General features: G+C 37.9%; 1 protein-coding gene across 2 annotated transcripts in view; it reads right to left on the bottom strand.

The window, feature by feature from the left end:
* The window catches only part of LOC128884969 (elongation factor 1-alpha), a 45,565-nt gene that overhangs the window by 10,314 nt on the left and 19,987 nt on the right, over positions 1–15,264 (bottom strand). Inside the window, exons 1-3 of one of the 2 annotated variants that reach the window (XM_054138698.1) lie at positions 14,446–14,657; positions 1,396–1,726; positions 404–913 (exon numbers count right to left, since the gene is read on the bottom strand). In XM_054138698.1, the coding sequence (XP_053994673.1) occupies positions 404–913; positions 1,396–1,708 (823 nt within the window). In that variant the 5' untranslated portion in view covers positions 1,709–1,726; positions 14,446–14,657. Of the gene's footprint in view, positions 1–403; positions 914–1,395; positions 1,727–14,445; positions 14,658–15,264 lie in introns of those variants that run through there. The other variant, XM_054138699.1, reaches the window with a different exon arrangement.

Raw genomic sequence — 15,264 nt, 5'->3', positions numbered from 1 at the left:
GAAATTATTTCATACTTTTCACTGTACCTTTTTTGAAGTCGGTTAAAGTTTTTTTCCAAAAAATTACTTTATTTGAATTTTTTTTTATTATTAATTGATGAAGGTACAAACGAAACTATTGGTGGTACAATCAAGTACAAACGAAATACTATCATTTTCTATAAAAAAAAAATTAATTTTTCAAAAGTCAGCTGCCAGGTTCACATAGCTAAACAATCGTCCAAAATCTGAAAGAGCTACTATCAACTGAATCCAAGAAAAAATTCACAAATCACCCCTTTACATCTCTTCAAGACATCCTATGAAAGTTTACCAAAATGGGTGAAAATTGGCCGAAAAATTAAAAGAAGAAACTGATCTACCCCTTGCGTATCTTCCTAATTAACTTCCTTTCATGTATTACCTGGTTTCAGAATGCCCGTCTCCACGCGACCGACAGGTACGGTGCCGATACCGCCAATCTTGTAAACATCCTGAAGAGGCAGACGAAGAGCCTTGTCTGTAGGCCTGGACGGTGGCAAAATGGCGTCTAAGGCCTCGATCAGCGTCTTGCCATCAGCATTACCATCTTTACGCTCCACCTTCCACCCTTTGTACCAGGGTGTCTTTGGCGAGGGTTCGAGCATGTTGTCGCCGTGCCAACCAGAAATCGGTACGAAAGCAACTGACGCGGTGACGTAGCCGATTTTCTTGATGTAGGACGATACCTCCTTCTTGATCTCCTCGAAACGGCTCTCAGAGTATGGTGGCTCGGTCATGTCCATCTTGTTCACCCCCACGATCAGCTGCTTCACACCTAATGTGAATGCCAGTAGAGCGTGTTCGCGAGTTTGACCATTCTTTGAGATGCCAGCCTCGAACTCGCCTATACCAGCTGCTACTATCAGCACTGCGCAGTCCGCCTGGCTGGTTCCTACGTGTTAAAATTGAGAGAAACCAATTTAACCCCATGCTTAAATTTAGCCAGTTGACAACCCTGTCAAAAAAGAATTTTCTACAGTAGCATATGCTGACTAGGCTGACAATAATTCCTCCATATTGCAACTAGTACATTGAAAGCCAAGTCTGTTTCCAAAAACTGAACATTGTAAGTAGACAACCATCAACACAGTAAATAAATTCGAAAAGCTAAATACAGGAATTAAAAAGCCTATAAATAGGCTCCCGGTAAATAAAGTGTTAAAGTGATTACAAAAATATTGTAATTTTTTTCATCGGCTTTTGAGTTATCTACTAGTATCTACTAACTGTTAATTGTTTGGTTGTTTATTTACAGTATCCAATTAAAAAAAAAAAAAAACAGATTTCTTTTAATATATCTAGTAATAGTATGCAGAAGCTTCTGAGAGTATTGATGAATATGTAATATAAATTTGTCTTGGTTTCATTTCTGACCTGTGATCATATTCTTAATGAAGTCACGATGACCCGGGGCGTCGATAATCGTGACATAGTATTTGGCAGTCTCGAATTTCCAGAGAGCTATGTCGATCGTGATGCCACGCTCGCGCTCAGCCTTGAGCTTGTCCAGGACCCAGGCATACTTGAACGAACCCTTGCCCATCTCCTGGGCCTCCTTCTCGAATTTCTCGATGGTACGTTTGTCGATACCACCGCATTTGTAAATTAGGTGTCCGGTAGTGGTCGACTTGCCCGAGTCGACGTGGCCTATCACCACGATGTTTATGTGAATTTTCTCCTTACCCATGTCGACACTCTAGTCCACCTGCAAGTAAAAGCAGAAAGGTGAAAAAACTCGTCTTCGCTATCGATCCCTTTGGGGACTCTGGGGTGCTCGCCTAAGAGGGACAATTATTTTCAGCTTACGCGTTGCGTTCGCTGGAGCACTTGTATATGAATTGCTTCTGACGATTAAGTTTGGTAAGAATCAATTATTGTTTTGCTGTTAGAAGTAATCAGAATTGAAGGAAACTTTATTTCGAGTAAGGAATAAATATTCGACTTAGATTTATTCGAATCAAAGCTTATTCAACTTCGTTTGAAGGTCGAGGTGTGTTTGTCTGCGAAAAATAGGAATATTGTCACGTGACGTGGTATTATAAAAATGTCAACTGTGCATTTCTTTTCATTGATTTATCGAAATGAAAATTTATTCGTATGAAAATTAATTTGAATCAAATTTTATGCAAATCTAGAGACACGGTAGCGTCTCGGCGCCAAGTACATGACAAATTACACGCCACCGTAATAAATTAAAGCTTAATGAATTCGTCTTGAAAAGTACTATCGCATGGTATAGAAAACAATATATAGTTCCATTTGAAAAACGAATCTTGACCATCATATCTCGTTAAATAACAAAGTTAACAAAAATTCCATCTCGCTGAAACATGAGTCCCATTTTACCATACAATTTTCATATTTCAAATTTTGCATTCGGCTGATAGTTTTCGAGTTAGAGCTCTGTATCACTTAGGCTGGGACATCCTGTATATGGCGCTGACCCTACCACGTATCTTTTACTCGTAAACTGGCTATTCCAACCTAACCTGAAACTTTTTCCATTAATATCTCATCACGTCTGCAATATTTTCTAAATTTAAAGACATTTTTCTGATTAAAATCGCATATACGCTTTCGAATAAAACCAAAATCAATAAAGTCGGTCCACGAACGACAGAGATATCTTAATATTATGTCATGAATTTGTCAGGAACGGTCGATTTTTCGTAGAATTTTCCTTTTCCTTTCGTCAACCCTTAGCCAATCGGAACTCAGCTAAAGCCGAGTGTTCGTTCGTCGCCTTTCGGAATTATTCGGTTCACCATGGCTCGTCGGCTATCAAGAATCGAGAGTCGAAACAGATATTATCATTCATGTTGGCTAGTTATTTAGGGATTTAAGTGTAGTTTATATAATACGTATTAACTCACAATATGTAATTGCTTAACGTGTTTATTTCTATGAGCGTATGATTCGGAAGTCAGAACACGAATGGACAACACAAGACCTCGAAGTCGTTAAGTTTATATGTAGTATACATACTAGATGTCGCGATTAGTAATTGTTTATTTATTGTTTATTTATTCAATTAAAGTGCGTACATTCTGAGAAGTACTTCGCACTACAATGTGCTGCTCTCTTTTTACATTATCTCTTCTAAACGTTTTACATAAATGCTTCTTAATCGCTATCCTTACTAGCTGATTTTATAATTATTATCCTCTTTATGACTAACCGCAATAAGGAAAATAAAAACAATCAACTTTTTAAATTGTAAATCGAGGTTGTTATACGCTTGACAGGAAGCATACTTTCCCTCTCTATTTCTTGTGAAAGAGAGAATTATTATTTTATTTTGAACCTTAGTTTTACCTTTAATTTTAACTACTAGGGTTTGGCTGTTCTTTTTACTTTTAATTTTAATTCTAAATTTTAAACTTAATTTAAATCTTACGCGATTAGTAAATGGTTCCTACAATTCATAACCTGCCAAGTGTCAAAAGTTTTTACAAGTTTTCAATTTAGATTTCTTATGTAGTGTTTAATAATAAATTGCAGCTAGTGTTGTAAAGTGTTGATCGATTTTGATTACAAGGTAAGTTGTCAAAATCTGAATTACTAGATACCTTTATTCATACAGAAAATTGTTTTTATTGTAGAACCATAGAGCTTGTGGAAATGTAGGGGACCCACAGGATTGGAGGTTATTCGGAGAAAGTTGTAGATAGAGAAGCATCTCCTTTCGCATTTCAATTTACCAATAAACATCTTAGATTAATTTTATAATCTAATACAATGTATTGTGCGTAAGTAATAGTGGACCTCTTCGTTCATTTTCTCACTTCATCATTAACATTTAAATTTCTTGGAACAAGAAAAAGAATTTGTTGTATTTATATTAATTCATAAATTGAACAAATAAATGTTTATAATTAATAAATTATATCATATGAAATATATATATTCGCTTTTGTTACCCCGTCTTCCTTTCTTTTTCTCTATTCAATTAAAAAAATAATCATTTTGACTATTTATCTAGAGCTTATAAAAATTGTGTGGTACACCTTGCACTGCCCAAGATGTTGAAAAAATCATTTGAATTTAAAGATATAATAAAACACAATTTCACAGGATGCATAAATCTGAAAGGTCCTTGCAATAATTGTGATTGTTAAAATTCAAACACATAATGAAGAAAGTCAATATAACTGCTTCCAAACAAATTCTTATTGCAAAATTACTTTTGTTCGATCAGAATAATAGGTGGTACAACGAAAGTGGAACATTTCTGCATCAAAGCAATACCTACTACTAAAATACAAATGGGAGATCACTATTATAAACTTAAGGCAGCGATTCTATACCACGGTAAAAGTATTTCCGATGGTCATTACACGAGTATGGAAAAGGGTAAGGGCACAACATGGGTAGCCGTTGATGATTTACGAGTAGAAAAATAAGAATAGCCACGAAATGCTAAAAATCCATACAAATCTTTCTTCGAAAGGTGTTAATTGTGATTGTTATTACAATTCAATATTCCATACGTTTAGCGCCATAAACTGCTTCGCGCATCATGTACTGTACACAAAGTACTATACATATTATATAAAAATTAAATGAAGTCATTCACCATGCAGATTATCTTTGTAAAAAGAAGTGAGATCCCCATAAAAAAAACTATAAAAAGGACAAAAATTACGCCAGTACATGAAAAAGTGGAGGACGAAGAGGAGTAATCATAAAAAAGAAGATCCCCATAAAAAACTACAAGAAAGTCGACAAATTGGCTAGACAAGGTCAAGGTGTCAATGAATAAAAATTATTTTAAAACGCAATATAATGAAAGTGTACTCATATTGTCAGAGTTTTAAACTGACAAATTATCTATAGTTTTTTATGGTTAAAAATACTGTGGTAGGATGAACATTAAAAGCCTCCCAAAAAATAAAAACCATTTGTTTTTATAAATTAAAGAAGAATATCGTGCTGTGAATATTGAAAGATCGATTAATCAAGGAATTTTTTGAATAACTCATTTCTATAGCGTTCCAAATCAATGAAACAGAAATATTAATGTGAATATAAGCCGGATATATGCACTGGAGTAAATGATTAAATTTTAATCGAGGTTGTGAGCAATTGTTCGGTATACAGTACTTTAAATTATAAACGAGACCGATAAATTTCTCTTGAAGAAAATTTCTGTGCAAGTTTTCAATGCCAGAAAAAAAAAAACAATATTATATTTACACCAGTATTTTAATATTCATAGTTACTGTATAATTTTTAACGACAATTTTATTTTCAACTTTCCTCACATATTTCTCTTATTCACCTCAATTTTAAATATATTCTATACATAACTATCATTTTTTTCTAAATAACTACATTACTATATGGTAAGTATAAGAATATGTAGAGTCTCTAATAATTCTATAAAACAGTCGTTGAAATTACAATTAACTTATATATAAAAAAAAAATATTTAATATTTAAACATTAAAATAAGCATAATGACAATTTTAAGTTACTTTAATTATCAAACATTTGATTTCAAATATGTCATCAATAAAATACAAACTCGTTTAATGACAACAAAAATCAATAATTACAACCCAATTAAATACGAGGCATAAATCATTATTAGCTCTTCGTCCAATATTCATTTAACACGATAATTATCAGAGTTGTAATTGATGTAAATTATCTGAATAATTCGGTATCCAATAACTTCTTCGCAAGGACTTGAGTGACAAGCTTGTTAATTAAAATATTTGTTACACGAACACAGGGAATATCAAGAATTAAACACGATACGAGGGATGAGGAACTGATTTCAGGGAATTAATTCGTCGCGTGTGTATGCATAGTATGTCCCTTTCCATTTGGCCATTATTCACCCCGTCCATGTCATTCAGCATAATTCGATATCAAGTAATGCTGTTCGTTACCGGGTCCATTGATACGGAAATAGGCCAAAAGATTAATGCGCGACGAGATCCTAGAATTGCTGCCACGACTGACCATGTACTACTGTGATCAAAAAATACTAAGGCCGATTGCACACGACGCAACCGATTTGAAATTAGTGTTGCAAACCGTTTGCGCTCTTCGTTTTACCTACTCCACTATCTTTGTTTTACCTAGATCCACGGTCGCATGCAATTAGTTTCAGAGTGGTTTGAAACTGATAAGTTGCGCCCGTGTGTGATCCGCCTTAAGGTTGATTCAGACTATACGACGCGGACCGGCATGTTCCGGCAACGACACGTACCGGCATCGACACGACAAAACATTAAAACACGCGTTTTAACGGAACTATTCACACTATTGCCGTTGACGGAACGCTCAGGTTGGTGTCTGTTAAGTGTGAATAGTTCCATTAAAACGCGTGTTTTAATGTTTTGTCGTGTCGGTGCCGGTACGTGTCGTTGCCGATCCGTGTCGTATAGTCTGAATCGACCTTTATTCATTTAAACCTCGTAGGCTTATCAAAACAATTTAATTTTTTTTTGTGTTATGTTATGTCACTCTATGAGACGTCTGTGTCAAACTGTATGTTGATATCTGCAATAGTCGTTGAGAATCGTTTATTTATTTTAACCCAAAAAGATGCTTTCGGCGATTTTCAGAATGTGTGAAGGAATTCAGCAAAGAGTTTGTATTCAATTTTGCTACAAAAATGTAATTTTTTGTAAAAAAAAAGGGCGTTGGAGACAATTCATTGCCCAGAGCAATTTTTTGATTGGTATAAATTATTCAAAGACAGAGAACGCATTTAAGATGATGAACGCCTTGGACGCTCTTCGACATCTACCGATGGAAATCACGTCAAGGAAATCGAAGATCTGGTGCTCAAAAATCGACGATTAACAATTAGAGACTGTATCGACATGGTCGGAATATCATTCGGATCGATTCAATCGATTTTGAAAGACAAATTGGGTCTCAGGCGAGTCAATGCACGTTTGGTTCCAAAGACACCCACTTTGTTCGAAAAAGAAAGGTGTGTTAACTAGGGATGGCGTGAAAAATCACTAACAATGATTTTTCACGGTGATCACACAATCACGATCGCAGTCGTGATTAAACTTCGATCACGACCGTGATCCGGAAGATGGCGTTTCAAAAGCGGTTCATGTTAATTGTTATCGTTAGTGTATCCCTGTCACCCCTTAGCGGAAATTCAAGAAGCTACAAATGAATTAAATTTAAATTGTATTAAAAATATATTAACATTGCTTTTAGACCATATTATAACACATATATAATCTAAGAACAACATAATTCGTGAAAAGTGAAAAGAATGTTCACTACCAATCAGAAGCGATCACGAAGAACCACGAATCACTGTAAAAAATCATCGTGATTGAAAATGAACGTGATTGAATCACGAGTGATTAAAAAGTTGCAGTTCACGCCATCTCTAGTGTTAACATCTGTGAAGAGATATTTTCCAAATACCAACCGGTCATGCGACGCATTATTACAGGTGATGAGACGTGGATTTACGCTTTCGATCTAAAAAATCGAGCGAATATCGAGCGAAAGGTGAACCAAGACAGAAAAAATCGGTCCATAGAAAACATTCAACGAGAATCGCTGCACGCCCTGAAGGCTATTCCAGTTGTTTCGAACACTGGAAATAACGTTGACAAAAGTGTATCTTGGCAAAAGTGTTCTCCAATGGAGACTACTTTGAAGGGGATAAAATAAATTTGGAAAATTAAATAAGCCGTTTGTGTTTTATTTGAAGAGTCTTACTATTTTTTGATCGCAGTAGTATATGTTCATACTACTGGCACATTATACATAGATTCGATGATCTTAAGATTTGATGATCTTATAATAGAATTTATTAACTTGGAATTTGTTGGGAATAATTAGGCTTCGGGATTCATGGTTTATTTAAATAAATTATTTAATTAAGTATAGGGAATTTGTATATCTTTAGCGATACATGAGGGACTTCCGTTTCCGGTGAAAGTGTGTATGAACAGTGTGAAAGATGTAAGGAGGATTTTTTAGCGATTGTGTGGGTAAAGTTTAGAAGTAGGAGGATAGTAGGATAGGGTTGAGTAGTGTTAGTGAAGGGCCACTGTGCGAGTGCAGAAAATCGTGAAGGGAATAAGTAGTGGGAAAGGAAAATAGAGTAGAACTGCGCGGTGCGGAGAGCGCAGGAAGAATATAGAACGCGCGAAAATTTAAATAAGAGGGTGGATGATGCGAGGAGAGAAGGGAAGTGTGTGGAAGTCTCATTGGTAGGGAACGGTGTCGGGAGAATCTCGGAGGGGAAAAAGAGAGGGAGACCGACAAAAGCAGAGGGGTGGAATAGGGAGAGGAAGAGGAGTTTCGGGAACATAGAACATTTGTTGAACAAAGGGAAGAGGAATGAGAGAGATTTGGAAGGGGAGAGGGACGTGGGGGAAAAAGAGGAAATTTTTAAAAGAAGTAAGAAGATAGAAAGAACCCCGGAAAAGTTAGAGGTAGGAAAATCGGAGTTAGAGAAAATGCTGGAAGAGATGAGGGAGAGGATATAAAGAAAATAGCGAAGGAGGTAGAAGAAGGAAGAGAGGAAATGATAAGGCAGCTGAGTGAGATGAGGGATAGTTGGGAAAGAGAAAGGGCAGAGTTACTGGGGAAGCGAAAGGAGGTGGGAGGGGAGGGAGATGAGGAGTGAAGGCGAGAGATGAATACGAAGGTAAGGGAGTTAGCAATAAAAATGGATAAAAAGGAGAGGAAAGAGAGAAGGAACAATATTATAATAAAAGGGGTGAAGGTGGAAGGGAAGGGGGATACAAAGACGGTAGAAGAGATCTCGGAGAGAATAGGTGTGAAAGAAAAAGTGGAAGAAGTAAGGAGGGTGGGAAAGGTGGATAGAGACGGAGGAATTATGATTTTGGTGAAGATGGAAAGAATGGAGGGGAAGAAGAGAGTAATGCTGGCGAATAGGGAATTAAAAGGGAGACCTGAAAGAATAGAAGACGTTCTGAAAGCGGAAGAAAGAAGGGCAAGATGGAAGATAGAGGGAGAAGCTGAACGGGAGAGAAGTGAAGGAAGGAGAGTGCAAATAGAATATATGAAGATGTGGCTAAACAATGAAATAAAGAGATGGGATGAAGTAGAAGAAAAATAGAGAGAAGAACAGGGAAACGGACAAAGGAGGGTTCAGGACGAACAGGAGAAATAGAGGAGTATGCGGAAAGAAAATTAGAAAGGAGGTCAGGAGAAGAAAGGAGATTGTAGAAGGTGGCGTTTTGGAATGTGGCAAGTGTTAAAGATAGGGACTTTTGGGAGGGAATAAACGAATGGGATATAGCGATTATGTGTGAAACGTGGATGGGTAAAAGGGAGTGGGAGGGTGTGAGAAGTAAGGCGAAGAAAGAATACCTGTGGGAGGTATAGTATGCGGAAAGAAGAGGAAAGAGAGGAAGGGCGATGGGGGGAATGATCATAGGGGCAAGGAACGAATTAAAATGATGAAAGTGGACAGGGACGAGGAGGAAGAGGGAATAGTAGCGAGGAAAATATGGCTAGGAAGAGATGTATGGAAAGATGGAAAGATGGAAAGACTGAGGGAATGGATGGACGAAAGGGAAAAGGGAGCAAGGGTTATAATTGAAGAAGAGACAAGAAGATCGAAGGATAAGAAAATAGGTGAGCGAAAAAGACTGTATTAACTGTTGGGAGAGCTAGGGTGGGGGATAATGAACGGAGATGTGAAAAGGGATGAAGAGGGCGAATTCAGGTGTACAGGAAATGGAGAATCGGTGATTGTCTATGTGATTGGCAATGAAGAGACTAGGAAAAGCGTGGAAAGGTTGGTCGTAGAGGAGAAAGTGGAGTCAGGCCATCATCCAGTAGTAGTGTGGATAGAGGGAGGAAAAGGGGAAGGTAGAAGGAAATGGAGGAAAAAAGGGTGATGGACAGAAGAAAGAAAGAAGGAATTTGCGGAAAGGTTTGAGAATAAGGAAAGACTGAGAAAATAAGTTCACTGATGCAAACAATTAGCGGAACACTTTTTCAAAACGTCGTAACTATGGGAGTCTTCAACCGATTGAAATGAAACTGCGTGAGGAGTACTTTTGAAGTGTCCCCTAGGGGTGTGTAATGTTGCATTAGCGAAGCTTGACGCGAAGGGATTAATTCAACCCCCTAAAGGGGAGGGTGTAGAAAAACGCCTCTTTGAAACAGGCCAGGGATGACGGAAGGAGTTGAAAAATTCAAAAAAACCTTTGAGGCGACTCTCCTTGATGCCCTCTACAAAATGCACCCCTTGAAATCCCTCTCGGACAAACCCACCCCCCACAACCTCCCACCCCCTCTAAAATTCACAATTTTTGGACGACGGTCTTGATTTTAGACTCAATGCATTCTCTGGACTCCCCTGATCTAGAAAATGCCATCACCCATACCATGCACCCCATAGACACCCCTTTGGGGGTGGAACAACTCGCGAATTTTTAACCCCCTTCGTAAGGGAGCACTTCCACACATCTGAGGGCGATGAAATTCACCATGTTTGTTCTCGATACGTTACGGATAAATGCCAAAAAGATCCTGTTTCGAAAACTGCCCCCAGAGCTGAAGGGGGGAGGGCAGAGGTAGGGGTGGTCCACCCCCAAGTGTAAGGGTTGGAACGTTGCTTCGTTGCGTGGATTACATGTCCAACAGTCCAGGGCATCGGGGCGACACAGTTTTGATGTCTTTTCCTCGCGTGAATGGCAATAAAATACGAAAATGTTGTTTTTTATGGAAAACCCACCCCCAACTTCAGGCCCATCTGCAGGGAGAACGAACAACCCCAAGTGAACGCCGTTCATGGTATCGGATGCGCGAATGCTTTATTAACAGGTCCCCAAAAATTCAGACTTTTTTAATCACGCTTTCGTTGTCAAATCGGAGCAGATTTGAAAGAGTAGTAAGTGGGCCGGCATTCAAAAATGGTGCGAGACCCTGCGCCCGTACGTGGTCAGCCTATGTTAAATTGGAGTCCGGTCTGGTCTGACCACGGACGGGAGACGGTATGCCAGGATATCTAAAGAAGAATTGGGAGGAAAGGAGGTGGCAGGATATAGAGGAGGAGGTAAAATGAAGGAGGGAAGGTATTGGGAAGAGGAGGAGAGAAGGACCTGCCGGATATGTTGGAGAGGACTAGAGTCGTGGGAGCATGTGTGGGAGGAATGTACGGACTGGCGGAGAAGCAAGGGGTGGGAAATACGGTAATGGAAGTATTAGAAGACGAAGGCGAAGGGCAGGTGTAGATGAAGAGAGTGGAAGAAATAAGAAAAAGCAGTGAGCAGTGGAAACGGGAGTTCGGAAGGAGGTGGGTGAATGAAGAAATGTGTGAGGAATGAGTGGGTGAAAATGAACAATCTCTCTCTCTCTCTCTCTCTCTCTCTCTCTCTCTCTCTCTCTCTCTGTCGTTTGTTTTTAGAATTATAAATTTAAGTTTAAGAATGGCGTATTCCCACAATGGGAATAAACCAGCTATCTATCTATCTGTCTATCTATCTAGTGATGCATGTGAACTGAAATAATTTAATTGAAAATCAATTCATTACCATTTTGGATTAATTAATTTTTGGTATAATTGGGCGTCAGAATTCGTAATTTATTTCAATTAATTAATTAATTAAATATGAAGAGTAAAAGAGATTGTATATTTGGCATAATCTGAATTTGTTTCAATTTGATTTGATCATGTATTGCAAAAATGTATGAACTGCAAAACATTAAATTGATATAAATTGAACTTATTTTCATCATCAAATCATTTAATTTCTTATGTATTACTTTTAAGTTAATTAACAGATTTAATCGAAAATAAAATCAGCACCATCTTGACGTGTTTAAGTTCCTTTTTTCAATTTAAAAAGTAGCGTCTATTCTACATAAGATGTATACATAAGAATGATGTTAATTTTCAACTATTTAACAAATGTTATTATTTATTATATAATATGATAAATAGTAGTTGTCCTATGTTGTGTAATATATTTCAAGGTATTCTTTTGTTTTCGTATATTCCTTTTTAAATATTTTCTTTAACTACCTTTTTATTTCTGTTATTATAATAAATATACAGGGTGTCCCAAAAATGTTGGAGGTTCTCGAAAAGGGTGGACGAGGGAGGGGAGTAATTTGAAACAAGTTTTTTCTTATCGAAAATGTTGTCCGACGCTTTATTGAGGAAAATTAACAGAAAATCCCGACTAATCAGAGCGCGAATACAAGGTGGTCCACACAATTGTTTCAAGTTATAACTCCGTTATTATTGCATTAACGAAAAAATGCCAAAGGAGAAAGATAAATGGTTCGAAGAGCACTACATCTGTAGGCTTTAAAATTTTTTTTAGATGCAGCAGTGCAAGCGCAATTCACAATTGCATCATTTCTTTAAATAGAAATGCATATTTTTTTTGCACAGATCGATTCTTCCGTTCATTCTACGTAAAAAATGATTAGGGTACCATCGAAAAAAAATTATTAGTTCTCGAGATATTTCAAAAAATGTTTTTATTGAAGAAGATGGTCAAACGCTTCTCCATTACATTCTAAACATTTCTGATAACGTTTTTTTATTGTTTGCATAACTGCGTTTAAATTATCTGCACCACATAACACAAAAGTGTCGTACATATCTTGTTTCTCACTGTTAGTAAAATACATTTTCTTGTATTTAGTGAAATACAGTTACACTTTTTCAAATTCTTAGTTTTCGTACTTTAGTTACGATACGTGAATTGCTACTGAATGATGAAATGCTTACTCGTACAAATCAGTTTCTGTTATGATAACAATGTCGAAAGGGTGTTTACCTTTACAAGCGTGTTTACCTTACTATCCATGAAGCGTTTGAGCATCTTCTTCAATGAAGACATTTTTTGAAAATATCTCGAGATCTAACCACTTTTGCCATGGTACCCTAATCATTTGTTACGTAGAATGAACAGAAGAATCGATCTGTGTGAAAAACAATATGCATTTCTATTTAAAGAAATGATGCAATTGTTAATTGCATATGCACTGCTGCATCTAAAAAAAATATAAAGGCCTATAGATGGAGTGCTCTTCGAACCATGTATCTTTCTTCTTTGGCATATTTTCGTAAATGCAATAATAACGGAGTTATGATTTGAAACAATTACGTGGGCCACCCTGTATGCTGGTGGAACGCTTGCGGTAGCGTAGGCTACGCGCTAGACGGCCGCGGACGCTCCATCGGCATACTCGCGCTGTGATTGGTCGGGGTTTTCTGTTAATACCTCCTCAACGAAGCTTCGACCAACATTTTCGGTGAGAAAAAAGTTGTTTCAAATCACACACCGAAGCACACCTTTCGAGAACTTCCAACATTTTTGAGACACCCTGTAGATCAAACTTTATTTTATATAAATACAAAATAATTTTATATCGATTGCATCGACATATGAGTATTTGTACATATTAATACACTGTTAACCCTTTGCACTCGAGAGGTGACTCTCAGTCACCATTAGGTTTCACGCAGCAAATTTATGTACAATACCTAATGTTTGTTTAGGCGGGGTAAAGGTGACCTTATTCTGAAATCTAAATAGCTTAGAATTCATGGCAATAGAATGCTAAGAAAAATCTCGAGTTGCTGGCCTCGAGTGCATAGGGTTAATATATTGTACAATTACATAGATTGTATATTAATATTGTATTAATATAAATAAATTGGAGTATGTTCGATTCAGTACTTTTCTCTTTATACATTTTCAACGATAGCCTCTGTTTCAGGATGTCCTCCCCCCTCAAACAAGCAGCGTATCAAAAATAACTGAGAAGACAGCAAACAATTCCACCGCTCTGGATTGATCGTCTCTTTCAAGGTGTTCAAGCAGTTATGCAATCAATTTAAGTACGATGTACTTAATTCTAGGCTTCCATGCACATCCATTATGATTGCTAATTAGACGAGTCTTACGTTACGAGTCTCGTCGCCATCGATCCGCAGTCGCACTTCTCAGAGAGGGTGCATATTCGATTACCAGCCGGATGGTGGCGATTATTACCTTCTGTGGAGTTACAAGACCATTTCTTTTCGTCGAAATATCACTTGGAGAACTTTAAGAAGGATTGAAGACAAGAAAAAAAGATAGAGAAGAGGGTCAAAACACGTTTAGGCTCAGGAAAAAATAGATGAAGCCAGTCAGCGTAAATGGAAAGCAGACGCATTCTCACATACAAATTAAAAGGATTGCAAAAATGCACCTCAATTAAATCACAGAAATTACTAAAGAACCATTCATCTCTACAAATATCTCAACCCCATTTCCTCTTCGACACATACTCCAATAACCACCCAATAACAACCAGAACGAATGCATCTCTATATCTCAAAATTGCACTAATTCAACCCCCAAAACAAACTTCCTCTTACACCCCCTTTCAATCACCTGAGACAACCTCTTCACACTCAAACTGAAATTTTGTTTGCAATATACAAACCTGTTACAATATAGTAAAACCACAAGCCACAATGAGTCGCGACAAAGCTGCATCAATGCGAAGAGGATCCGGTTCGACTATCGACGCGTATATCGGGCGGACGATTAATATTTACGTGTCAACGAAGACCGGCACTCTCGAAGGGTATTGATTCCGCGAACGGGCGACACGCGGGCCACGTCGAAAATACGAGCCACCGAGCGAGTGTGCGCGGCTGATTCGGTCGAACCCTAAAAAGAAAGAGAGGCACTCCTACGGCACTACGAATGGAAACCCACCTAGAGATCTCACCCCCCATGGAATCACCCCGTTAACGACCCAATACAGGCCAAAGCCAATCGATATCGCGAAACTATACGCCGCGAATCGAAAACGCAACGATTCCATCCTGGCGACACGTTACGCCCGACTGTATCGCCGGTGTCCCACGTTCGATAGTCCGCCAGCCTCTGCTAATAATAGTCGAGAGCGAGTGCAGCGGCCATTTCGCGCGGAACAGCGATCCCGTGCTGAAATTATCAACGTCTTTCTCTCTGCGCTTGGCTAAGTGTTACCTGTGTATTGGTAGCTCAGCTATCTGGGAAGATAAGAGACACTTTAGAAGATAAGGAGATTTGGCGAAGACAGAATGGAGACACATAGGTTTTCTTTGTTAGCGGGGAGGAGGGGGGATAGAAGTGAACTTGTAGGTTGAAGAAGCTTTATTAAATTCCACGAGTTGAAATTTGGAGAAGCTTCTTCCAATTCTAACATTTGGAATTTGGAGAAAAACTGGATTTTCAAGAGTAGTGCTTCTTCTAGTTCCAAGTCTTAGAATTT

The sequence above is a fragment of the Hylaeus volcanicus genome, chromosome 2 (genome assembly GCF_026283585.1).
Source record: "Hylaeus volcanicus isolate JK05 chromosome 2, UHH_iyHylVolc1.0_haploid, whole genome shotgun sequence".
In the NCBI taxonomy this organism is placed as follows: domain Eukaryota; kingdom Metazoa; phylum Arthropoda; class Insecta; order Hymenoptera; family Colletidae; genus Hylaeus; species Hylaeus volcanicus.
The sequence above is the reverse complement of the archived record's forward strand: the minus strand, read 5'-3'. Positions and strand labels throughout refer to the sequence as shown.